Below are 26,000 nucleotides of genomic sequence, written 5' to 3' on the forward strand. Positions count from 1 at the left end.
AGGAGGTAGTTAAGATGGAGATAAAAACGCTTTCACAACTCAAAACCCACCAGACAGCAGCCCGCCTGCTCTGCCGTCCTCCACAAGAGGAGCTTTTATGGTCGGAGGACCCTCCCCACACACTCCCCGGGCAGATCGCCATCCTCTCTCACCAAATACACAGAGGAGAAACAGACACTTTCCTCCGCGCTCAACCAGAGATGACGAAAGAGACAATTCTGAGGTAGCAGTTCAAGGAAAGGGATGTCCGTTTCCACCTTGACGTGTCTGCGATGGTCGGGTAACAGAAGGTGCCCTCGAGGCCGTCACCGCCGAGCGTTTTCATTCCAGGAACCTGTCCAAGTGGCACACCAGCCAAACAGTGACCTTTAGATGAACTCTGTGATGGACAACAACGGTGACCACAATAGGGGCCGGTGAGAACAGCTGACTAACGCTACCTGCAGCAACAACAACAGCAGCTCTCCGGTGAGCTATTCGACAGCACGCATAACGAAGCCGAAACAGAAAAACCATCGACGGGGACAAAAAACCTTGAACGCTGCACATTCTCAGTCGGCTTTTGTTTGCGTGGTGCACGTTCGTGGGAAAAAGGGTTTTGCGTCTGTCATTGATTGAAGTTGTTGTCAGGTCGAATGTCACAGGGTTGAGACAAACACACATTATTGTCGAGGCTGTGGAAAAGCTGAGCTCGTGTTTCTGGTGTTTTACAGAGAGCTGAATGTTGGCTTTGAAGTGTTAATATTCATGAACAAGATACAACTAATACAAGTATGCAAATAAGAAGAAAGACCAGAACCAAGACACATTTGGATAATTTCTACATTTCCATTGTTATGTCAAGGATATTTTGTAACTAAATATTTGGGAAGACGTTACATATTTGCATGATTAATGAGCTAAATGTTTGTTCAATAATACTTTACAAAGGCGGAGAATAGTAACTCAGTATAACTAAGCTGTGAAATTGAGGAACATTGGTTTATTGATTTCAGGCCTGCAGACAAACTGCATAACTCTCTGGGTCAATTGCACATGCTGTTGTCTGGAATTATGTATTAATCTATAGTATAAATATTAGTCTGTATGGTAAAAGAGATACCAACATGTTAGATTACAGTCATAACTCTGTCCGGATCAACGGTGGAGTTGCTGCTCTTTGGCTTCGTGTCAAACAAACAATGAAACTCAAATCTGTGACCCAGAATCCGTCTCTGGACTCAACAAAGCCTCCAGTGATGAAGCACGGGGCTTAACGGTAAGGGCACTGCAGCTCGTCTTCACCCACAGTCTGAAAATTAAAGATTCACAACTTGAACTTAAGCCAACACGAAGGAATGGGACATTTTTATAAATGTCAGCGGCTGAATCCCGATGAAAGCCCAAAGTAGGCCTTCTGCCATGTTGAAAAACAGGCCACCCCTCTGGAATATGTTGAGCGTTTGATATTTAATAAGACATCAAGATCAAAGTTATTGACATTTTGAGTTACAGTATCATAATTGACAGAGCACACGTGTTCCTTACATTAACTATGGCTCCGTGTAGTGCAGCCATCTTTAATGTTATTTACACCTGTGCTTTTTCTGGCTGTAACATGTCAAAATGTTTTCCGATGGAAATTACCCATTTTATAATTAAGGGTGAGTTGATAACATATGTGTTGGTAATTGTAGCAGCCCAAGTCTATTTCATAAATACTGCAATATAAAGGAGAGAAAATCCCTTCCTGGCTGCAGCGCGTCAGTGTATTATGTTGGCAAAGCAACAATGTGACCTTTTCTTTGCTGCTTCACAACACATTAGTTTGCAAAGTGTCTCTAAAATCCAATTAGTAGCAACAACAGAAGCTAATTTATTCAAGACATTACTTCCGCAGCATTGCATGAATTGTATTTCCCCACATGACTTGTGAATAGTGAGATATTTTAAGTGAGTGGTATCAATCTTGTCAAAGAAGTAAATATATTTCACAAAATGTTGAACTGTTCCTTTAACTGAATCTTAACCGAAAAATATGATCGTTATTTATTGGGGTTCAAGAGGAGCACAAATCGATGCTGTCGAACTTGTAAATCGTCATGTTGACTGTCATGTGAGCGAATATATAATACGAGAAAGCCATTTACGATGGCATCTTTGATGAGACACAGCTGAGAAGAGCCGAGGCTGAACTCTCAGATTTAACTACGCTGTTTATGAGCAATCTGCTCAGCGCTGGTTGGTACAGAGGAAGTGGGACTCGCTTCACGCCGCATACTAAGCAGCTGCAGGAAGCCGACTCCAAATGGATTTTAAATAGCAAATAAAACCGGGAGAAAAATACTTTATTTGCATTAGTGGGGATTAAAACAATATCACTGATGAAGCCAGGAGGAAGTTGAGTTCAGAGCCTCTCAGTTCAAGGAACTAGACGTTTTCTGCTTTTAACCACCAAACACACGACCACTCCTCCAGGGGGACTGAAGCGCTGCTCTGAGGGTACAACATGGACATTTTAACTTGTTTACATTAACGTTTGTCTTCTTCTTCTAAAAATTGGCAATTTGAATATATTAAATATGCAGTGATAATTTGATGAGCTTAGCATTAGGACTGGAAACAGAAACAGCCAACATAGTTTTTTTTTTTCACACCTTCTTGCCTTTGCAGGACAGACATATATGAGAGAGAGAGAGAGAGAGAGAGACTAAACTAAGTATACAGAAGGTTTATCTTTTATTGATAGTTTGGGTATTTCACTCATTAAATACATTAATAATGTAGTTGTCAGTCACAACAGCAGTGTGTAACTAGTCCTGCTACTATCCCCAGGTCCCCCCCCCCAGCACCAAGGAATGCGCACACATACTTTAACATTTGGTAAGATACTTTATTTAGTGTCTGCTCTGCTGGTCCCGTCCCTCCATCTCCATTGCAGCATATGTAGAGACACAATCACCCTGATTCCCTACAGCTGAGGCTAATTAGGCCGCTCCCCGGCACCTGTTCCCTGAGCCACTCACCCCTCCTCAGCTGAGCGTAATCACGCCCCGGCCACCACACAGTGGATCAGGATCGACATTCAAATACTTCCTTGCATTACGTCTGCACGTCGCCTCTTTCCACGCTTTGCGTTACTGCCCCCCCGCTCGGCACCTCAGCAGGTCAAGACCAACTCATCAAGTCTGTGCACCCAGCGTTTGACCCACATCGACTGCAGCGTCAACACGTAAGGTCCATCGTCTTTATGCCTCGGAGCTATCAGGGGAGAAGTGGTACAGCGGGTTGGTGAAGGACAGCCTGGCAGCTTTAGAGGCCGAAACCGTCTGTGGACACGAGACAAACGTCACGTCACGGACTTCTGCACCGGCCATTAAGAGTGACGCCCCAAAGGCTGAGACCCCTCACCTCCACCTCCCTCCTCCAGGGGTACACACTGATGGAAAGCCCCCGACCGTCACTCCTGCTGGGGTCAACGCTGGGACAACCGCCCGGCCCTTCATGCTGACTAGGAACCTGAGGAGGAGACTATCATGGACACTTGTTAGAGTTAGATGACCCCTAATGCAAAGGAGACACTATCATGGACACTTGTTAGAGTTAGATGACCCCTAATGCGAAGGAGACACTATCATGGACACTTGTTAGAGTTAGATGACCCCTAATGTGAAGGAGACACTATCATGGACACTTGTTAGAGTTAGATGACCCTTAATGTGAAGGAGACACTATCATGGACACTTGTTAGAGTTAGATGACCCTTAATGTGAAGGAGACACTATCATGGACACTTGTTAGAGTTAGATGACCCCTAATGTGAAGGAGACACTATCATGGACACTTGTTAGAGTTAGATGACCCTTAATGAAAGGGAGACACTATCATGGACACTTGTTAGAGTTAGATGACCCCTAATGTGAGGGAGACACTATCATGGACACTTGTTAGAGTTAGATGACCCTTAATGTGAAGGAGACACTATCATGGACACTTGTTAGAGTTAGATGACCCCTAATGTGAAGGAGACACTATCATGGACACTTGTTAGAGTTAGATGACCCCTAATGTGAAGGAGACACTATCATGGACACTTGTTGTTAGATGACCCCTAATGTGAAGGAGACACTATCATGGACACTTGTTAGAGTTAGATGACCCCTAATGTGAGGGAGAGGATGAAATGCAGGTGCAATTGAAACCAAACTGACCCGTTATGAGTCCATATTTACTCCTCTAACCTCCATAAAAACCTTTCATCATCTTCCATAGGTTAAACGGTGTTTCCACTGCTCAGTCAAACAAGCTTGTGTTATAGATACCAGAGCACACCTTCACCTCTATTCAAAGCTACAGCCACAATACATCCAACATGTACAGACAACACATACAGTGTGGAATATATATTACAAGTTGTTTGTATTCATCATATGATGGAAATATCACACAAATTAATAAAACCTACAAGTACATTTACATCTGAAGATCAGGTATTTGCACTTTACTACTCCTATTTTACTTTATACCTCTTCCCCACTACATTTCAGACGGACATATTGCATTATATTTAAGATAAAACATATTTGTGTAACAGAACCTAGTTTTTTCTTCTTTCCTCTCATCATAAATCACCATTAATGCTCTATATGACCTTCAGTGTGTGTATAAATCACACACAGAAGCACAATCATTCACATAAACCACAAAATCAATAACCCTGAATCTAAAAAGTGATCTCGCAGAAAGGCTCGCCGACCACCTTCTGACCTCGTTCAATGTTAGACCCACTTCATTAATTAATTTGAGCCGAATGGGAGAAAAATGACATTTGTATTGCCGAGAAAACAAAATGTTGCGCGAACAGAATTTGCTGATGATTGATTGGACAATTCTGTTGGCTGACCTCTGCTCTCCAGCCAGAAGCGGGGTCATCCATCACTCCGTAGTCCATCTGGTTGGGCTTTCTGTGGAGCCAGCAAAACAAATGCACTCCTCATCATCCTCATCATCAGCAGCAAAAAGGAGTGATACTTGTCACCAGAACTCACACCAAGTAGCATTTCTCCTTGTACAGAGCCAAAGTGCAGACGGCGACTCCGACCACGAGCAGCAGCAGCAGTCCGATGGCGATGCCGACATACACGGCGTCTAAACAAGAGGGGAGGACATTTAAATGCTGCACGGGGGAACCTTCTATGGGCTGCAGAGACAATAACAGGCTTTGCAAAGGTATAGTAAATAAATACAGGTTTGACAATTTAATAGAGTGGGGAGGCGTTTCTTTACCGCCCAGCTGGGTGTCGTCGGGTTTGGGACTCGCGGTGGAGAGAGATGGCTTCTCCTTCACGTGGCAACGGTTGCCGGTCCATCCTGGATAACACCTGCCGTCAGATGGCAATAAATAGTACACAGTTACGACGCTGCGACAACACGCTGCGGGGACAACAGTGAAGAGATCAATCCAACTTCTTATTCCAGGTTTTTTAAAATATAGGTTTGGTCGAGTTAATCCACCACTTACGGCTCCTCCTGACGTCTCATTGAGCCATTTGTTAGCAAACAACTCTTTTTAGAGACATTAAATACGGCAATGTATTCAAATACACCAGAGGGGTCTTGACACACATTTATTTGGTGGAACACAATGTTAAAATCTCTTAAACTTGTTTTAACTGCAGACTTTATTTCAGGTAACTAACCAAAAACTCATTCAAAAAGTCCTTTGACTGAGACAAGGGAGCTGGAAGCATGCAAACTCATTTCAGGGTTTCAGGGCTCATTCCTGCATCACTTTATTGTATTTTTAGCCCAACCAGCTAATAAAGATCAGCCTCACACCCATTTGTGTGTGTGTGTTCCTCCTCAACACACTTTAATGTGTGTTTAAAAAGAAGAAGAACAAATCACAAATGTTATTTTTTTCAGAACCTTTCCTTGTACTACTGCTCGTTGGAAATAATTGCTTTCTTTGTTGTTGACAATAACAAAAAGATATCACAAAACTGCAGCCATATCAGTGTAAAATGAAAAAAGATGAACAAAACAAAAATACTGTACGAGGGCAAAGAAAACAAAGCCCAATCTCTACTGCCCAGGACACACTTCTAAACACTGAAACCATTTGAAAAATAAAACAAACATCACTTTCGTGACAAATGGTTCAAGATGTATCTGCTGCACGTCCAGGATGGAAAAACACACTAAGTGAAAATAGTTTGGCCCATCTGGTGAGCTGCATCTCTTGGAAAGAAGCGAAGTTATTCTCCCCTCGACCGGAGACTCGAGTCCACAAGTCGACATCTGTTCGGTATCAGATTGATTTCAACGCAACTTTGAGCTTCTAATGCAAAACACACAGCTCCCAGCGAGGCCGGGCGGGTTCATTATCATTCAGAGGGGTTCACGGGACACGTCGTGTGATGGTCTGGCCACGGCAGAGGGACATCCCTGGCCCGGTTCCCCGGTGGACCCTGCTCAACAGAGTCGGGGAACGTGATGCGAATACTGAGCCAGAGGTTCCCTCCCATGCTGGTCCGGGGTTCTGCTCCAGGCTGATAACGAGGCTGGAGCCGCTGCGGGAGCTCCCCACCACACTGTACATTGAATGATGCGGTAAAGTCCTGTTGAGGACAGAATGAGAGGAGGCAGTGGTGTTCTGGGGAATGTTGGACAGCACAAGGAGGCTGAAGGAGATAATGAGAGCAGTGGCATATCTCCAAGCTGCAGGAACGACATTTAAAGTCCAACTGAAGCGACTGTGGGTGAGTGGTTAGCAGGTCCATCTTACAATCAGTCAGGGGATTGGCAGTTCACCGAGTCCATGTGTCCTTACACTTAACCCTGAGATGCTCCCTGTCGCTGTGTCTACGGTGTATGAATGTTACATTGTAAGTCACTTTTGATAAAAGCGGCAACTAAATGACACGTAATGTAAAGTCAGATCCTTTTTGCCGTCAACACGACTGATTAATCCATCCTGAACCACCTCTCTAGCGGTGCCATCTCCTTTTGTCGAGATAGATGTGTTTTCTTGTTGCATCCTTTTGCAGCTGCAGTGATATGACACTCACGTTGCAGACACACTGAGCAGTCAGTGAAGCGAATCCATCCACGTCCAGTCTGTGGGGAAAAGCCACCTCCGGAGACGAAGAGGGAGAAAAGTGGATCTTTCAGAGATGCTTCAGTGGCGCATAATGATGTCAGCAGATTCAGCAGCAAGACTCATAAATGCATTCTCGCATTTAAAATGAAATATCTCATTGTGGACATTCCAAGCTGCTGATGCAGACAACTTGATTCATAAGCTCCCCAGAAAGAAATAGAACACCTCCAACAGAGGGACCGCAGTGTCTGTCTGGAGTTTTTTTTGTGGTTCCCCCATTAAGACCATTGGTAGCGAGGGCCGTGCTTAAATATTGACCAGAAGAATCCATCAGCGATTCCCAGGAATCACTGTGCTGGTGGATAAATGAAGGCACAACCACCAGGGTGAAGCTGGAGGGGAGAAGCAGATTCCCACATGCTTGGTGGAGCGTCTCTTTTCCAAGGAAAGAAACAAGACCGATAGGATTTCCATGTTTTAATTCTCACAAAGAGAGATAAAGGATGGGAGGAATGCGGCCCGACAGACGTGATGTTTATCTTTGTTTGTGCCTGACGGACTGTGTTGCTGTGTGCTTATATTTCTGTGTTAATTGTGTGAGGGTGGAGTTCTACTTACACGCAAACAGGCCCGTGATCCTCCACAAGGCACACGCCCTGATCCAGGCAATACAGCGGAGGACACTCTGTAAATCACACATAAATAACTGATCATCATCGCTAAATATCTTATCAAAAATACACCCCTCAAAAAAAAAAAAAAACCCAAAAGGTTTTTCTTTGCATTCTTTCTCTGCCACGAGCTGTCATCCATTTCCCTCCGTTGACAGGCAACAGACGTCGTGCACTCAAGGGTGTTGCAGCTCTGGTATCAGAACATGAAATCAGTGAATTATGTTGTCGGGGGACACGGAGCACTGAGCATCATCCATTAACTTCTGCAGAGAGCATCAGACCACTTAAATACTTTTTTTTCTCTTCCATCTTGTACATCTGATAATGACCATTCCTCCCTCCACAGGTTGTGTCAGGGTTATCAGGGTTGTTCAATAATCGGCATGTTTAAAGCCCTCGAGTCCTGTTGAACCTCCATAAAGTCGCTATGGTCTGGCTAAATGTGAAGTTTGGTCTTGTTCCTTTAAACCCAGGGAGACAGAGGTTTTAATGGATTTTGGCAGCTCGCAGCAACCATTGAGGTGTGCTCTGAAAACCAAGAAGCCAGCCTTGAAATGTCCTGGGAGTCAGCGCTCTGGCTGGAAATGAGACGAACAAACCTTTACTTCAGTTAAAAACCGTCTGATACCTCCTGTGTGTATAATATGGAGAAAGAAGAAAGGTGTGTATTAAATTAAATAGCTAAATCAAAAGACAGCGAGTTACCCTGATAGAAGAACACATCTAAACTAAAATGACACATCAAAGCATTAAAAGAACACGGTTGAAACACGAGGCCTCCTGTGGAAGTGTAAACGACATGAACTGTATAATAAAAAGGTGAAACAAGCCTGAGCATTTAAAAGCTCGAAAGACAAACGTACTGTATGTAAAAGCACGTTACCATGGCAGCTAGATTCATCAGAGTGAAAGGGCCGGCAGTCTGCAGAGCCATCGCAGCGCTTGTGAAGTGGGATGCAACCAGGCCAACTTTCACACACCAGTTCTCCCAGCTCACACTGCAGCAGAGCTGGTGGGAGAGAAGGAGAGAGGCAGAAATATGGATATTGGTTGAATATGTGGAGGGGAGTTCGAGAGGTGCTCACAGATGACCGAGAGGGAACCACAAGAGTTTATTAAAAACTGACCATGTGATTTACTAATAAAGGGCAGCGTCGGAAATACACGAGGGCAAAATAGTTTTGCCCCTGATATCACGCCGTGAGGGGCAACAAATGCCCCCATAATTTAATAGCGTTTAGTTTTTTTCTGTACTGCCTGTACTTAGGTAGGTACACACACAAAAATGTATATATATAATTTTGAATTATAAAAACACAAAATAAATAAGTTATAATTGTTAATAGTTGTTTAAAACAATGTAATAATAAATAGCCACAAAGAAATAAAAATAACATTGAATATCATCGTCTGATTTATGTTTTCTGTTTGTTTAAAAAAAAATTAACAAAACACTTTGAATCTGTAGACTACTGCCTAATGGTCTTATTATTTCAATTGTTATGACAATTGCTCATACACTGTAAGCCTAAATACTATATGTATTATTTTTGAACAAAGGTTAAATGTTATTTCACATATGTGCCCCCAATTTATTTTTAAATGCCCCTGGATTTCAGTCAGTGGGGGCAACAATGTCCTCCCCTGATAAAGAGTGTACTTTTCTTATTTCCTTTGTGCACACGCTGCACACCAAGACAAAGACACATGTCCGTACGGCAGCTGTTCTCGTCCTCTGCATCAGGGCAGTCCGGGACGCCGTCACAGCGCAGCACGGAGGGGAGGCAGGTGTCGTTCAGACACTGGAAATGTCCAATAGGACAGCGGTCCTGAGGAGGAAGAGTGCCGGGTGCCATCGTGGGACAAAACTCTTCATCGGACCGGTCGGCACAGTCCAGCTCTCCGTCACACCTCCAACTCTCCGGGATACACTGATAGGAGTACAGACACTGGTGCTGGCCCACACCACAGGTCAGAGGCTGGGGAGTCACCAGTCCTGAGGAGACGTATCACAGGAAGGATACATGCACATCAATACACACACACACACACACACACAGAGAGCCTAAACAACTTTTTTTTTATTGATTTCAGAGTACACACAGCCAGCATGCTTTGGTGGGAAAAGAGATATCTGCTAATGTTCTTTAGAAAGTCAAGTTCTAGGGGTGAAGGAGACGTCTGAGTGGCAGTGATGGAAACAACACAATATAAATGTAATTGCTTTCCCCCCCCATTGCCCTCCGTGCCATCCCTCAGCGCCGAGCCGGTCTCCACAGTGGATTTATATGGACTTACAGGGCAACAGGGTCCATTTACTCACTCCACTTCCCCCGAGGGTCCAACCAATGTATATGTTGACGGAGCAGAGGAGCACGGATGTTAGAGCACAGGAGGAGATGGGAGGAGGTGAAAATCGGTGGGGATTGCATGAAAAAGAGTGCAAAAAGGACGAGAAAGCAGAGGAGGAGCGAAGAGAGAGCAAAGGCACACATCGCCTACCTTCGACCACACACTCTGTCGTGTAGGAGATGTCGTCCAAGGCGATGTCCGTCCACATGTCTCCACCCGCCTCCGCCTGGAAGGTCACTCTGAAAGGTCGTGGGTTGGACAGGATGACATTTGCGTACGTCCACTGGTTACCGTGGTTTCCAGTGGTTGCCCACATCAGCAGACTGGTGCCGCTGGGTCCAACCGTGTAGACCTGGGGAGGCGCAGACCAACATGGGCGTTGTGGTTTGAATGATTCTCATTTTAAACAGTTTTGGATACTTTCAGCTCGAGACGGATTTTCTTTACAAAAACATAATTTGTGATTAATTCCACCGAGTGAATTTGAAAGATTTTTAACTTAATTTATATTCCATGGTTTTAATTCAACTTGTGTTAACCACTGCACCTGAAAGAAAAGCATAATGTTCATTTAAACTTCTCAGATTGCTTTTCCGATTGTGACTCAAACTGTTCCCTAAGGTCGTCTCGCTCTGGCGTGATCAAAATACCAAGAATGAAAACATTAACTATGGTTAACAGCTTTATTCTGTTATGGCCCAAAGACAAGAAACCTCTGATCGAATGCATTCATGAATTCCACATTTTCCTAACATTATTGTTTGATATTAATTAGATATTTATCATACTTGTTCTATGGTTTTTACCATTTAACTTGTTTGTATTACTTATATCTCTTTAGAACTTTGTATTTTGATTATTTTCCCTGAATTGTAAAGTACTTTGAGCTGCATCTTATAGTATGAAATGATCATTATTATTACTGGTATAGCACATCTGGAGTACGAGTTGCCGTCATGTCATTTTTGCCATTCTTTCAGTGAACATCATACCCAACTAGAAAATGCATTTCCTGCTGAAAATGCGTTGGAATGCTAACATCTGAAAGCTTGAAGCTGAAAAATAAAAAATAAATTGCTGAAAATGTTTGAAAATAGCTGAAATATGAAATGAATAACTGAAAATGTCTGGAAATAGCTGAACATGTCTGGACATTTTTTGAAAAGCTGAAAAAGCTGAAAAAGCTGCCAACAGCTGAAATAGGCTGAAAATAGCTTAAACATCTGAACATATCAAAAAGGGAAACTTCCTGCTGAAAATGTTGAAGCACAAACATATTGGGTGGAAATGTATAACTGGAAAAGATAAGCAGTCAGTTTTTTGTGACGGGGGCGGAGCCTGTCTTTCGTGACGGGGGCGGAGCCTGTTTTCTGTTACGGGGCGGAGCCTATCTTTCGTGGCGGGGGCGGAGCCTGTTTTCCGTTACGGGGGCGGAGCCTGTCCTCCCATAAATAAATGAATCATTTGAAAATTTGAAAAAATTAAAAATATTTGAAAATATACAGTAATAGGTGAAGGCTATGTGAACATTAAATGAATTTGCCTTTCCCCTCTATTCTTGAAGAAGCTGAATTTTTTAATATTTGAATGGTTCAAATAGCTGAATATATGAAGAACTAGAAGAGGGACAAAAAAGGTACGGAATAAATAGAATAATAAGTTTATTAAAGAAGACAAAAACAATAGTTGGACTGCTGAAGCATTCCAACTAATTATAAATTCTTAAAGATTAGCTTTTTGTTTGTCCTGAAATAAACACAACGAACACCTACAATAGACACTAAAAGATGGTGAGGTGACACTTTGATGGATTATTTCCTGTCAGGGAGACGTTCTTTTCCTCCTGTGGGTATCAGGTGATTGACAGTAAGCAGAGCGTGATGTCGTGAGAGGTGCAGTAAAATGGAAACGACATCTCTATCTAAACCAAATTAAGGCTTCAGGTTGACTGACGGATCGTTATTGCAAATGACATTTAGAAAAAATAAGAGGAAAACGTGTTTGGAAGCTAGAAACTTGAAACAAACAAATAAACAAGCACAAAGGATTTTGATAATTTATGGAAATGTGATTAATTCACCTTCAGCGTTCCCATTCTGTCTGAGCCGTGCATGTAGAACCAGAAGCGCAGGTGACATCGTCCGATACCGGCTGGAAATGAACTCCTGGTTGTCACCGTGGCAACGTCACCCTCCCTCTGAGTGGCTGAGAGTATGTACAGGAAGCTCCCAGTACCACCTTTGGAGATGAATACAGACACACATCACATTTGTGAAGGTTAGTAATACCGCAGTGTGATGAATGGCAAAGATTCAAGCGTTCAACTCCAGCTGCAGGCAACAAATCCGATAATGTTCATTCGTAGCAAATGTTGTCGCCTGCAGCCATAAGCTTCACAGTGCTTCTCCAGCTCGGCTGTAGGCTTTGCAGATGAGGCATCGTGAGACTGAGGCCAGAACAAGGTGGGAGTTAAGGGGATTTAAGACCATCACAGCACAGAGAACTCTGCTCCCACTCACAACACTTGATAAAAAAATTTTTTTTTAACCCCAAACTGTGCATTCACGAAGCCAATACATGTTTTGTACGCGCGATTCTCGTCATTCAGATGTTAACATCATCTGAAAGTGCAGCTAAGTGATGTCTGCAGAGTCATGAGCGCCTAGGCTCACCGTTCGGCGCTCTCATGAGCGTATGTGTGTTACAGATGGCCTTATCGATCCACCCTGCAGTGAGGTCATAAATTCACTTTAGAGAGCCCAGCTCTCCAGATTAATCTCAGCTCAATAAACTCAACTTGGCCAATCAGAAGTGGGTGTGGACGCCCACTACAAGGAGGCCTTAGAGCTCCAGTGTAGGATCCGTTTATTCATAGTTAACAGTTGATAGTTAAAAAACAGGAATGGTGACTTAGATACGCAATACTCCTGCCAGTACACTGAAACAACAATGATCAAAACTAAGCTTCTTGTTATTGTATTGCATTATTTTAACATTTCTATCTGGGTTTATATTTGCTTCCCCTACAAGCTGAGCCTTAACAATATTATATATCACAAGCCACATCGCAATATCAATCAAAGATAATCGCGAGTGGATATTTGTTCATCCCGAGCCATTCATCTTACGGATGATGGATTCAGGTGACTCCTGCATTTATTGTTGTATTTTACTATTTTACATTCTCTCTCCGTGAAGTCAAGCGAACGGTTGCCCCTCAAATGAACTCCTGCCAAAACTGTAATAAGATTTTTCATTATTTTCATGCCGATATCTTCTCCTTATCAAGGTCACCCTCGCAACATCATTCTGACAAGCCCTATATACTAGCAGCATAAACAAAGAAAAAGAAAAACCGATAGCCAAGATGCAAAACAGTAATTAATCAATGCAAATTTCAAAGTCACATGAAAGTGAAGTTTACATTGCGGCGTCGTGTCGGTGAGTGTAACCGTAACGCTGTTGAGGTGGTTCAAACTCTCAGATAAATCTTTAATTAGTCAAAAAAAACATGTTTTGAAAGAGCAGCATCGCTGTACACAAGATACACAGTAAGTCTAATACTGTTAAGCTCAGCTCGACGTTCATTGATCAGGATGTATTATTAACCCTGCTTTCACATTCCTGTCGGAGGCTCCTATTTCCCAGCTGTCAGGCTGTAATTACAAAGGCGCTGCACCGAGAGCTGAACACATGGATGGAAAGAGGAAAGACTCGATTATTCTCAATTTTGCAAAATGTTTTTTTTTTTGACAGCATTAGAAATCTTCCACTAAAAAACAAGACGGAAAGCGAACGCATGCAGTGAGTTTACAGCATCCTCAGTGGGAATTTATAGCCGTGTGTTGGCAAGTGCTCGTTCTGCCGTGATGAAGAAGGTCAAAGGTTAGAACAGCTCAAACATGTGAGGCAAACTCTTTTCTAAAGCTGCCACTTGTAGTTAAAACCTGAAGGGAGAAACATGTAATATGGGAGACTCAGGGAACATAAGCACTTTGGTTAAGGTCAAAGAAAGATGGTAATGTCAATGAAGGTTTAATAAAGTAATAAACAAGTTGTGTCTTTTGCCTCATTTCACTTTTGACTATTTTTTATATTTAACCAAGTTTATCAACATCAGCCGAGTGCGCCCAAACACAACCATGAGTAACTTTAGCTGCTCTGAGTGGAAAAAGCCGATATTAATAAGACGAGAATCTTTTGCTGATACGCTGTACACTAACCTGACACTTTAGTAAAAAAAAAAAAGTTCTCATGAAGTATTTGTGTTGGAAATATGTCAGATATAAAGTATAATCCTAAGAAAAACAACTTCATAAGTTGTCAAATCCCCAAAGCGTCATATGTTTAGGTTTAAGTGACAAAGCGCAATAGTAGCTGCAGGAATGATGACCTCAAAATAGAAAGGGAGGTTCGTTGTCATTATCGTAAAGACACAAATCCACGAGTTTGGGTCAACAATGGACTTTGATAGAGAAGTGCGTAGTTTGTTTCTTTTGTTTCCTTTAACGATGTCCGCAGTTCATTCCCTGACCTGAACCACAGGGTTAATATTCTATAGAAGACAGGGGCTTCCGAAACATTCACAAAATAGTCATTTTAATGCAAACCACAGAGTTTACCTCACGTTTCCCAAGTTATGTTTGTGACATAACATAGCATCAGATCTTATGATGCATGTTAAATTATAGCTGGACGAACAACGTATTCTGTCGTTTGGTTTATCTTTTAAACTCGTTGTCTGTCTCAGAGACAGGGGTGGCAGCGGAGCGGGTACTGACCAGGACTGTGGTCGGCCTGAGGCCCAGCTCCTGGTGTCTCACTGCGATAACCGATCCGCCAATCAAAGTCATCATCGGCGTCCTGAGAGAACTGGCAGGTGTCTTCCCACTGATTTTCATCCATGTTGAAATTACAAGCGCCTGGCAAGTCGACTATGTCCTCCATGAGAGAGAGGGAGAGAGAGAGAGAGAGAGGGAGGTTGTTGTTTCTACTCTACGATAAAGATTCACTCCGACTGTAATTATTATTATTTTTAAACATTTCCCATTTTCTACTCACCGCAGTCCATCTCATCGGATTCGTCAGCACAGTCGGCCTTGTTGTCGCACACCAGGCGGGACTCAATGCAGTGGCCACTGCGACACACAAAGTCTGTGACTGCGGGGCAACTGTGAGGCTCCACCACGTCTAAAGACACACGCAGGCCAAAGGAACAGTTTAGAGGCACAAACAATTATCATTCATGTTTATATTCTACATCAGGTCATTTTATTAGGATCTTTTTTTTCGGACCGATAGGCAGGAAACTATCTCCCCTCGGATCAATCAAATCCAGCAATAGAGGGAAATACTACGACGAACAACCGTGTCTTATTAACACTTTGTGTTCTCTGCACAGACACGAAACAAAGCAGACAAAGGCCTGTCAGGGGAACCGAAGCCTCCTCCAGCTTCGCCTTGTTAGAGACAGAACAGAGAGGAGAGATCATGAGGTGGAGCACACACACACATAAGGACATTGCAGTCTGTAGAGGTTTTAAACATCCAAAACACACCGACATTAAATGATGAAATTAGAAAATAGTTGAACTTAATTGCAGGAGTTTAAGTGTGGTTAATAGCCTCATAGAATAAGCTGGAAACCCATTTGCGCATGCATTTAAAGTCGATGGAAGCTGTTACAGGCGATATATTCTTTCACCACTGCCTGTAGACCAGTAGGCCTTTCGTTTATTGTCACAAACCTGCAGCAAAAAAAATAATAGCGGAACTGGCACTGTGGTGACTTCATTTTTATATCAGTTACTTACTCAGTCTCTCTTTCAAACCAGAGTCGGGACACTAAGACACAGATGTACTTTGTAAATGTTGTCTGCCTAGAGGCTGGTAGCTTTGAATGTTCAAATATGATCATTTTCCAAATCCCTGCTGATTACATGCATCATATCGTCTCTTCAACGTCGGAAAAGGGGGGAAATGAGCGCGTCCACCCGGGGGACATGATTACATCCCAGCCGATCGGAGCAGATAAATACCTGTGATACTGCACAGCCATTTCCATAATGCCTATTTCAACCTTCACACTAAAAACTAAAGCCAGATGTTCGTGGCTGTAAGTGTTTATTTGTATCCAGCGGTAAAGTTTTTTAGTTTGGGACAGGGAGTTTTGTATTCTCAGCCCATGTTGATCGATGTCTCAGATTGTCTGCAGCTCAGTGTGTATGTCTCTGTGTGTGGAAGTGTGTTCATATTTGTGTGTCGGCTTTGGCAGAGCCAGAAAACATACCACATTGTGTCCGGCTTTGTGCAAGGTACTGTTGAATGTTCAACATCTGTCTCAGACATAAACATCAAACAGTGTTTGACAGCGAATGTCATCCCCCCCAAAAATATCTCCCACTAACTCTTTCCTTCTCGCTCTCCGTTGAGCCAGCGGCAGAATCAATTTCACACGTCAAACTATCACTTTGAAATATCATGAAATTATTTCACAGGATAGTTTTATCTTCTTTGCTTCGATGAAAGAGAGAAAGTCATCTCGTCCAAATTATGTAACATTGCCTAATAATCAGGAGAGAAATTCAGATTTTCTAGACCACTTTGTTATTGCTACTTATTCAGGTAATACAACCGTGGATTTGGATTTTCAAAACAATTAGACTTCAATTATTGCAGTTGCAATTCACAGGTAGTTCAGCAATCTTCAAAGACACGTTCAAAGATATTCACGTGTTTACAACAAAGTCACTTGGACTGGTAGCCTATACAAATCTGACTGACAATAAATACCAATTACATTTAAATAAAAGAAGCAAGGAGTTACATGCGTCCTGCACAAAGAGACCTCAATATACTGGATAGAGGTTAGCAACAGAGGTTTGCTACAGAGGTTTGCTGAATACCAGACTCTTTGCCAGGTGGAGAAATGTCTGGCTTTCCACAAACTTTCCAATTCAGTGCTCCATTTTAGGATAATGAAGTTAAGAGACATCTCCTATGCCCACTTGTGCACGTTTAACAGTGTGTGTGTACACACACACACGCACACTATTGATTCTCTCACCCAACTCTTGGTAGCCTATGAGCAACATTTTTGTATTGTCGAAAAAATCCTTTAAATGAGCAAGGGATCACCAAACTAGCCTACTCGTGTACAGTAAATTATACATTAAAATGATTATAGTTAACTTTGGTTCTGTGAAGAAGGCAACAATTGTTTCCGAAAGGTGTGTGCTGTCCGGATCACCTACTTGGTGCACAGTCTTTGAACTCCAGGTCATCGAGGGCGGCTCCTCCGCTCAAGTCAATCGAGCGGATCCCCTCGAATATCAAGTGAAAGTTCCTCAGCTTCCTCAGAGGGATCTCCGCTCGGTTCCATTTATTCCCCTGATGCCCCGTCTTGCTCCACGCCTCCCACAAACTGCTCTCCGTCTGTGGAGGAGAGCGGCGTCGACAAAAGGACGATCATGTGGTGGCCAGTGGGTTACGTCACATCAACTGCAATCATTTCATAGAGCCGACGGCGGTGTCGACTATCGGGAACACAGACGTCAAACTAAGCATCTTTGCCAAGAGTGAAGATAATACGAGTTTAAATCAACTCTTGAGACGATTGCTGAGAAACAGTGAATACGTCCGAGAGGAGTCATTAAAGTGTCATTAGCATAGTATTGTAGGAAAAGGTTCCTGCTGCCTTGAGACCGGCTCCTCGGAATGAAACCCTGCTCAGCCGCAGTTAAAGTCATGCCACATATGAAAAATATTAAGAGGCAGGCCAATGTGTACTTCTCTTCTCTGTAAGTTCTGTCTTTTCCCATGGAACACACCAGACACTGAATAAGGACGAATACAGCTTTGAAACAACGAATGTGACTTTGAAAGGGATTTAGCGGATGTTTTTGTTGTGGGCCCAGTACCTCACCTGCGTTTTTAAAGTGGCGTCAGGAGCATGAATGAGACATTTACAAAGTCATGTCCCAGATACACTGTTATGACACAAGAATAAGAGGGCAATGAACAGCCAGGCTTTCATATCACTGAACTCAACCGGCTTATTTTTGAGACGACTGTCTAAACTAGACAGCATTTAATTGATTTCAAAACTACATGTAAAAAATGTGGGCTATCAAATTAAATTAATGACTGTCATTTGCTTTAAGATTGTTCACACCTGTTTGAGGCGACCACAAAGTGACATGAGACATCTCTTTATCCCCTTACAACCTTTCAGCGACGAGTCTAATTGGCATAACAACAAAGGCTGAAAACTAAATGGACAAAATTTCAGGGCACTAATTTTGTAGGTACTAATTAAGACCTTCCATTACTTGTCAGTAAAAGAGACTGCTTTTTACAGACAAATTAAAGGAGAAGAAAGATATATTCCTCTCTGCCGCATTGGCAGCAATTAGATCAAAAGCATGAAGCGAAGCACAAAGATAAACAAAAGCATTAAGGAATATATTTTTTCTCATCCACAAAAAAAATACTGTTTAAATACTATGAAAACACAACAATGAGCCACACCTGTTGCACTGGATGACAAGTTCCTGCATTACCATGAACGCGAGCACTGCCGTTTATTCCGAGATGATCAGACATAAATGATCATGCTGCTGTAATGGTTGGGAGGAGGAGGAGGAGGGAGGGGGAGGGTTAAGGACCCAGATGTAGTACAACAGTATTCCAGAATAGTTTGTATTTCGTTGAATCTGCTTAGAATAAAGTTAATTCAAACAGTCTCTGGATCTGCTTCTGGGGAAATATCAGACAGGAACAGGCGGGAGCTGAGGCGGCAGAGAAGGCTATGGCAGCGTTCCGGCACAGAGACGGAGGGGAGGTCTAAACGGGAAGGGTCAGCAACGGGAGCGCAGCGCGAGAGTAATTGCTGGAGGGTCTGGCAATAACTCGGAGAGCGAGCTGGCAATGAGCGTGAGTGAAGCTGGGGCTTAAATACCAGAGGGAGTAGGTGCAGCAGAGTGGACAGGTGAGACTGATGGAGCTAACGAGGTGGGCGTGACGACCAGGTGCACCGAGTGAGCTGATTAGGCGAGTGCAGCAGAGTGGGCAGGTGAGAGTGATGGAACTGACGAGCTCATTCAGAAGGGCGTGATGGCCGAACTGTGACGGCTGCGGCAAATCCTATCAAATGTAAATGTGTGTTCATACACTGGAAATAGTCCCCGACAAATACAACAGTTACCGCGGGTCTGGTGACGTTTGCTAAGAGCGATAGTGCCCATACTGTTAATTTAATGAAATACTAATTACCCATTTTCAAAGGGCCACGTCTGCAGTCGGAACCGACGGGCTTGGGTCAAAGTATCGAGAGGAGAACCAACGAGATTTGGTGTTTTCAAGTCGACGATGAGAATCTCAACCTTGCGTGGCAGCAACCTCCATCGCTGTGTTAACGGCTGTGACTAGAAAATCACGACACACGTTGAAGTACATCGTCCATTTACCATTTACGTGTTCACATGAAGCAAGCCCGATGCAGGACACGCTTCCGTAAGCACCCTGCCGGCTGGAGAGGAGGTAATCGAGATTCAAGTGTCCATATTTCGACTTGCAAATGAAGTACATCCATTGTGTGCGTGTTTTATGGCGTTTCTTGCTTGAGGTGATTTCATATCTTCAGGTCAACACAGAGAAGCGCTGCATGGTTGAACCACGGTGTGTTTAATAGGAGACCGTTTAGATTTAACTACCCGCATCTTCCTGTGGTTCACAAGGCCAATAAAGACTGGTATAACTGCCATTATTCATAACCACATCCTTGTCTCTTTTTTTTTTTAAAGGTTGCTGAATGATCGCTGGTCCAGAACATCATTAATTCAGTTTGAGGACAGGGTCACGATGAATAGTCTCAAACGTTTTGGGACATTGCAGGTAAACTTAACACACAACCATATAAGACAGAGATAACTAACTGTAAGTGTCCAGATGTGGCCAGAGTCTTGACTGCAGTAAAAATGGACTTGGTCTAATGTACAGGAGACCAGAGGACGAGCAATGTCATATCCTACTCTGCGGTGTGAAAGCCAATTAAAATGCACCCTTGGGTGAGGCATGCACAGGCGGTCTCCTCTGCTTTACGCCAGTGGAGCCCTGGCTTGAAGTAATCTTGTTACTGTGAGTGCAGAGCGTAGATTATTAGGCAGCATTACAGCCAGATTTATCCAGATTTATGTCATGAAATAAAAGCTCAATCCATAAAAATCCGCCTTAGCTCGACTGGCTTGTGTCGCTCACACTTGACGTCTCCATGGCGACTCAGTCGTTCAATCGATCAATTTGAAGGTTCGTTTCCTGCGCCGGCAGCGCAACCACAAATGCAGTTTGCTCAAAGAGAAGAGTGGATATACATTTGCATCATTTCTTTTATTTCCCCCCCTGGTGACAGTCAAGAGGCTGAAAAGAAAAATGCAATCACAATAAAATGCCTTTTTATATTTCATTGAAATCTCCTATATCTTAAGTATGTACTGAATGTTTCACTCAGGCCAAATCTAATTTGTATTCATGTTTTTTTCATAATATGGAGCCGCTGGTCGGATCATCTTCGATTCATAGTACATCCACTTGTTGTGCTCCATCTCTGCTTAGGTAAGCGATGTTACAACACTGGTCTATTATATAGACATATTGTTTATATGATATAGCTGCTCCACAACCACGCTTCAAATCAAGAGCCGGCTGAAATGATTATCTCCGTTATGCTCTATTTCACTTCGGGGTAGGGGCATCCTTTGGCTGACAGGTGGGTGTTTGGCTCACCGTAACGGGTGGCCACATTTGAACCCACTTCACCAGAGATACCGACAAAGTGGCAGGCGATGTAGCAGCCGTTAAAAGTAATTTCCAAAAAAGATTCGGGAAATATACACGATGTCTGAAAAGGAAAGAAAGATATTCCTTGCATGACAATTGGAAAAGAATAGATTTCCATTTTATTTTAAAAGATGTTCAACTCAAAATAATCTTTTGAGAAAAGCTTCACATTTTGTGAAATATGCACATTTGGAGTCTTTGAATGAGGCGAACACACAAACACCACAACAGATGCTGACAGATGCTTTAAAGGCCTGCTTGGGGCTCAAATTCACCCATAATGAAAAGCTTGTCCATGCCTTTGTCTCCTCCAGGATTGGGACTTCTGCCAAGAACATCCAGAAGCTGCATCCAGAACAGTGCTGCTAGGATCCTGATGAGAGTGCGGAAGTATGAGCACATCACGCCCATACTCAAATTATTGCATTGGCTCCCGGTCTCACTCAGGATTGACTACAAAATCACCCTCTTCACCTATCAGTGCATTCATGGAAATGCGCCCTCATATATCAAAGAACTTTCACCCCACATAATTCCACGAGGAGCCTACGCTCTGAAAAGGCAAACCTCCCAAACCAGCTGAGGACACCACAGACTGTGGATGTTTTAAAAGGCCTAAAACACACCTTTAGAATAGCTTTTCACTAGATTTGAACATAGACGTCGCTGCTTTTATTCTGTTTTATCTAAACCATTTTTACTTAGTAGCACTTTGAGTTTTGCCCATGCAAATTAAAAAGTGCATTATAAATATAATCTATTATTATTTATTATTATAATGCATTGAGGATGATTGACACTTGGATCACACGGGGAGGAGGTGTTCTGTGCTGGATATAGCCACATTCTTTAGCAGTGTGTACGATGCTCCGGCATTTGAAAATCCAATCATCACAGAATGTATTCGGACTATCACTCCTGTCGAAAAAGCATCATCTGAATTCCAGTGTTTCCACGAATATTATATCCAAAACCCAGACATTTTCGGTATCAAGCTTTCTCTTTTATTTAGATAATAACCCACAAAGGAAGTCAGTCCCTGGCACCTTTACCTGCATCTGATAATAAAGTAAAATCCAAAGCATGAAACAGAAGATGCACTCTACTCCCAGCTGGATCGCCTAGCATCATTATCACACTGCAGACCCTAAATCTGGCGACCCAGATGGGGTCGGGGACAATTGCCTGACAATTGCCTCCCGTGTCCAGTCCACTCACCGATGGATAACAACTCAAGCGGTTCACAGGCGTAGTGAGATAAATATAGACGGGACTGTTGAACCCTGTGAGACTTCACAGAGGGAAACACTTGCCAGGTAAATATAATCTCCTCGCCCCTACTGTGTGCCTCGGCCCACTGAAGTCAACGGCGTCATTAGCATAACCGCCTATGTTCTTCAATCAACCTTTAAAATGATGACTCATGTTGTATTGACACTGTGTGTGTGTGTGTGCGCAGGCATGCCTGTGCAAATGTGTGTTCATGTTTGCCTTTATGAAGCCGTTTTGACACGAGGCAACACTGAGGCTATGAAAATGCTAGAATGTTGTAAATTATAGCACAAAGCAATAATCTGTAAATGCTAATGTCTCTGAACCTTCTCGGTCACACATTCACTTAATATGATTTATGTCGCATGGGAGACGACTGAGATATTGGTTCTCTCTCTCACACTGAACACAAATCAGACTCAACACGCTCAATGTGTAAAATCAGACACGATGACCTCTGACCTCACGCTCTTCTCTATCAGTGTGTGAGTGATAACATCGCCTCATTTTCACGTGGAGAGATAACCTCCTTTTAAAAGGCCACATTTGACACGTGTACAAGCAGGACATGTAAAGTAGTCCAGTTCATCATCCCCGTCTCTCCCGGAGACACATCATCAATCAGCCAGTGGACTTGACTGAATATCTAAGGCTCGTGGTATCCTGTCTGCACCAGACTTTAATGTGCAATCAATATCATACAGTAGCAGGAGGAGAATTATATGGAGAATAATTGAATTCAAAACCGCATCGATAAATATATGCACATCCACAGGTGCTAGATTGAGTGTATAAGCAGTTTTTGAGAGACATGGCATTGATCGGTTTAATTTACTGTACGGTGACAACAGTCAATGGGGAAATCTGGAAATCCTCCTTTTTTTTTAAAAGTGTCACTGCTTCTCAGTTCCTTCTGAATCCGTTGGTTGCAATTAACCTTAAAACTAACAACTTGGTGGCAGTTTGATGAGATACTTTCCTAAATTATTTTCCTCAGATTCCTGATGGTCTTTGAGCTAATCATGAGTGACACACTCTTCAATCAGAAAAAAACAACCACATCTAAGCTTACAATTGTGATATTTTAATGCAGTCATATTTAAAGTGCCGAAAGAGCCATAAAAAAAAGACACAAATTGACATAATTCGCCGACGTGTTTTGAAGAAACGGTTTCTGCAGCGCCCACAAGGACACGCTAGGAATCGTGCTTGTGCTGTGCATATGCGGAGATGTGAGACACATTTTGCACCCAAAAAATGAATCTGCCCTGCCCCTTGACCTTGAGTCGCACCTAACAAAGTTAAACGAAGTTGAGACGACGCGGGCCACAGGCTGGAGAGGCTCGGTAAATCACAGCAGAATTCCAGCGGCAGTAAAGCTGCACGCGGAAACCCTAATCCCTAAAAGTCAACCATGCATACACAAACTGGAAGGCTGAATGCCAAAAAAGCAAGACGCCTTGAGAACTGGCAGGGCTGGTGTGTGTGTGCCCAGATGGTGGTGGTGGTGGTGCGGGGAAGGGGCTGCTCTGGGCCAGAGGGGAGACCACGACCTCAATGACTCACCTCAGCCTACCACCAGATAAAATTGACAGCCGCACCTCTCTTTTTACCAAAAGCATATCCTATTAGCAGCAGTGAACTGACGCCAGTTAGATCCATCATTTCTAATCCCGAGTGCGTCGCAATACTCGTCTGCCGGTGGTTTACCTTGATCAGCAGGCGGATCGTACCCGAGGCCACGTGGGAAATGTAGTACCAGAAGGAGAGCTTGCAGATGGCGCTCGACTCTTTCCAAGCAGAGCTCCTGATATGAGCCTTATCCCCTTTGAGGCCCACCGGCGTCGCTCCCAGATAGAAGAAATGACCTAAAGAGAGTGAAGAGGAGAAGTGATGCAGGAGAAGGGAAGCGCCGAGGGAGTCGAGGCGAAGGGTAGTCGATAGCCCCTCTCGTATGAGCGTCCCTCACGGCCAGGGACGAACTACAGCCGCGAACATTGTGGTCAGGGAGTCAGAGGGTCGCAGAGTGATCGGCACATCTTGTAATGTCCCGCTGCTTTTTGAGCTTTTAACGCTTCTCAAGAGCAAAAAGAAAGGAGAAGAACAAAGAGAGTGCAGCTGTGCTTTCATGTGTCTTTCTCTGTGGCGATTGTTTTCTACATCACGAATGATTCCAGACAGCTTTTTATCAATATAACATTACATTACATGTCATTTAGCAGACGCTTTTATCCAAAGCGACTTCCAATAAGTGCATTTCAACCTAGAGTATAAACCAAGAACAACAAGAACACAGGAAGCAACACTTCCTCAACTCAGTCGAACCACAAAAGCACCACAATAAGTGCCATCCCAATATAACTTTTAGGACTGAACATGAACGTCGCACAAGATTACAGTGCAGAGTTCATATCCTTCAGATCTTCATGAAATCAAACCCCGTATTTAATATTAATCACGACATGCATTTTTTTCCAGCATCAATTATCTCCCTAGTTTTATTGTTCGTCCGCCATTTCCCGCCCTGCGATCAGGAGGCGTCTCACGATCCACAGGAAACGAGGCGTGCGCGTTTCTGCTTTTATGAATAACATGTCATTGATATCAGCCTCACTGTTCACGCTCACGCAGCATCATCAGAGCGCCATGAACTTTAGGGCGATTGGAGGAAGCTCCTCCAAAAACTCTGTGTGCAAATGCACATACGTGTTTATATATTCATGCATATCTCTTTTTACCCGGCACACTGTATGATGGAATTACGGCCCTAGACGCCCTGCATCAATCACCTGAAGGCCCACCTGCCGTACATTGATTTAGTCATGAATTAATCATTACGGGGAGCTGCTGCGGCATTTCAGCTTTAACAAATAGGAATTTAAAAACCTGCTCCGTTCCATGAACTCCGATTATACAACACCCAGAAGTGAAGGTGCGTTTCAATAACACGTTGGAAATCCTGAGAGGAGGCTAGAGCACCAAGGATCTTCACAACTTTTACACCAGTCGACGGTTTTGGTGTGTATGCAAATTGTGAACACGTACCACTTTCATCCATCAGCGTGTGGTCATACGGAGGCTGAATGCTTTTCACAGAGCCGGTCCCCAGCGTCCAATCAAAGTTATCGGCCGGGGAGCTCAGCCAGCCACAGCGGCCGTTCTCAAAGGAGCAGGAAGTTCCACAATCCTTCTCATCGGTGCCATCGCCACAGTCATCTGTGAAGTCACAGCTCTGCCCCGGAGTGAAACACCGGCCGTTTTCACAAGGCAGGGAGCCTGAAGGACAGTCGCCTGCAGATGAGACACACGCATGAAATAATCAATCAGACTGACGTGAGGAGACAAACACTGCCAGTCTGTAGCCGTGTATGTTCCAGTATGTAAAGGAATGTGCAAGGACACGGTCCGTGAGCATTAACATTGTATTGTCCAGAGCGAGAATTAGAGGTCGGAGGTCAAGACTGAGGCGACAAGTACCTCTATTCATCTTCTTGCTGTAAGTTAGATGAAAGGACTGATGACACTCACATGTCTGTACGGCAAATATCAGGCGTGTTTGCTTAGCTGAAAACAAGGTGAAGCTGAGGGCTCCGTTTAGAGGTAACATGTAACAACCATCACCTTTAAAGTTTAATCTGTACAACAAATAGAAACAATTGCAGGAAGTTACTGCGGCTCAGAAACAGTCTGGCAAAAAATGCCCTGTAGACCTGCAAGTTGTTACCCTTACACTTTGTTTTTTGTACATATTAAACAAACAAGACATAACATTGTTACTTTTTTTT

At 43.4% G+C, this 26,000-nt stretch overlaps 2 protein-coding genes across 2 annotated transcripts in view; one reads left to right on the forward strand and one right to left on the reverse strand.

Moving 5' to 3' along the window:
* The window catches only part of si:ch73-174h16.4 (leucine-rich repeat-containing protein 14), a 157,920-nt gene that overhangs the window by 71,947 nt on the left and 59,973 nt on the right, over nt 1-26,000 (forward strand). The window lies entirely within an intron of this gene.
* malrd1 (MAM and LDL receptor class A domain containing 1) overlaps nt 2,909-26,000 on the reverse strand; it is a 47,128-nt gene continuing 24,036 nt past the window's right edge. The window contains exons 19-33 of the mRNA XM_056434685.1: nt 25,261-25,506; nt 23,926-24,083; nt 17,361-17,541; nt 15,169-15,297; nt 14,889-15,041; nt 12,188-12,345; nt 10,258-10,459; nt 9,473-9,751; nt 8,639-8,764; nt 7,700-7,766; nt 5,266-5,360; nt 5,028-5,127; nt 4,883-4,943; nt 3,391-3,498; nt 2,909-3,308 (exon numbers count right to left, since the gene is read on the reverse strand). Coding sequence (XP_056290660.1) covers nt 3,228-3,308; nt 3,391-3,498; nt 4,883-4,943; nt 5,028-5,127; nt 5,266-5,360; nt 7,700-7,766; nt 8,639-8,764; nt 9,473-9,751; nt 10,258-10,459; nt 12,188-12,345; nt 14,889-15,041; nt 15,169-15,297; nt 17,361-17,541; nt 23,926-24,083; nt 25,261-25,506 — 2,144 coding nt within the window. The 3' untranslated portion in view covers nt 2,909-3,227. The remainder of the gene's footprint in view (nt 3,309-3,390; nt 3,499-4,882; nt 4,944-5,027; nt 5,128-5,265; nt 5,361-7,699; nt 7,767-8,638; nt 8,765-9,472; nt 9,752-10,257; nt 10,460-12,187; nt 12,346-14,888; nt 15,042-15,168; nt 15,298-17,360; nt 17,542-23,925; nt 24,084-25,260; nt 25,507-26,000) is intronic.

Source organism: Pseudoliparis swirei, chromosome 16 (genome assembly GCF_029220125.1).
Source record: "Pseudoliparis swirei isolate HS2019 ecotype Mariana Trench chromosome 16, NWPU_hadal_v1, whole genome shotgun sequence".
NCBI lineage: Eukaryota > Metazoa > Chordata > Actinopteri > Perciformes > Liparidae > Pseudoliparis > Pseudoliparis swirei.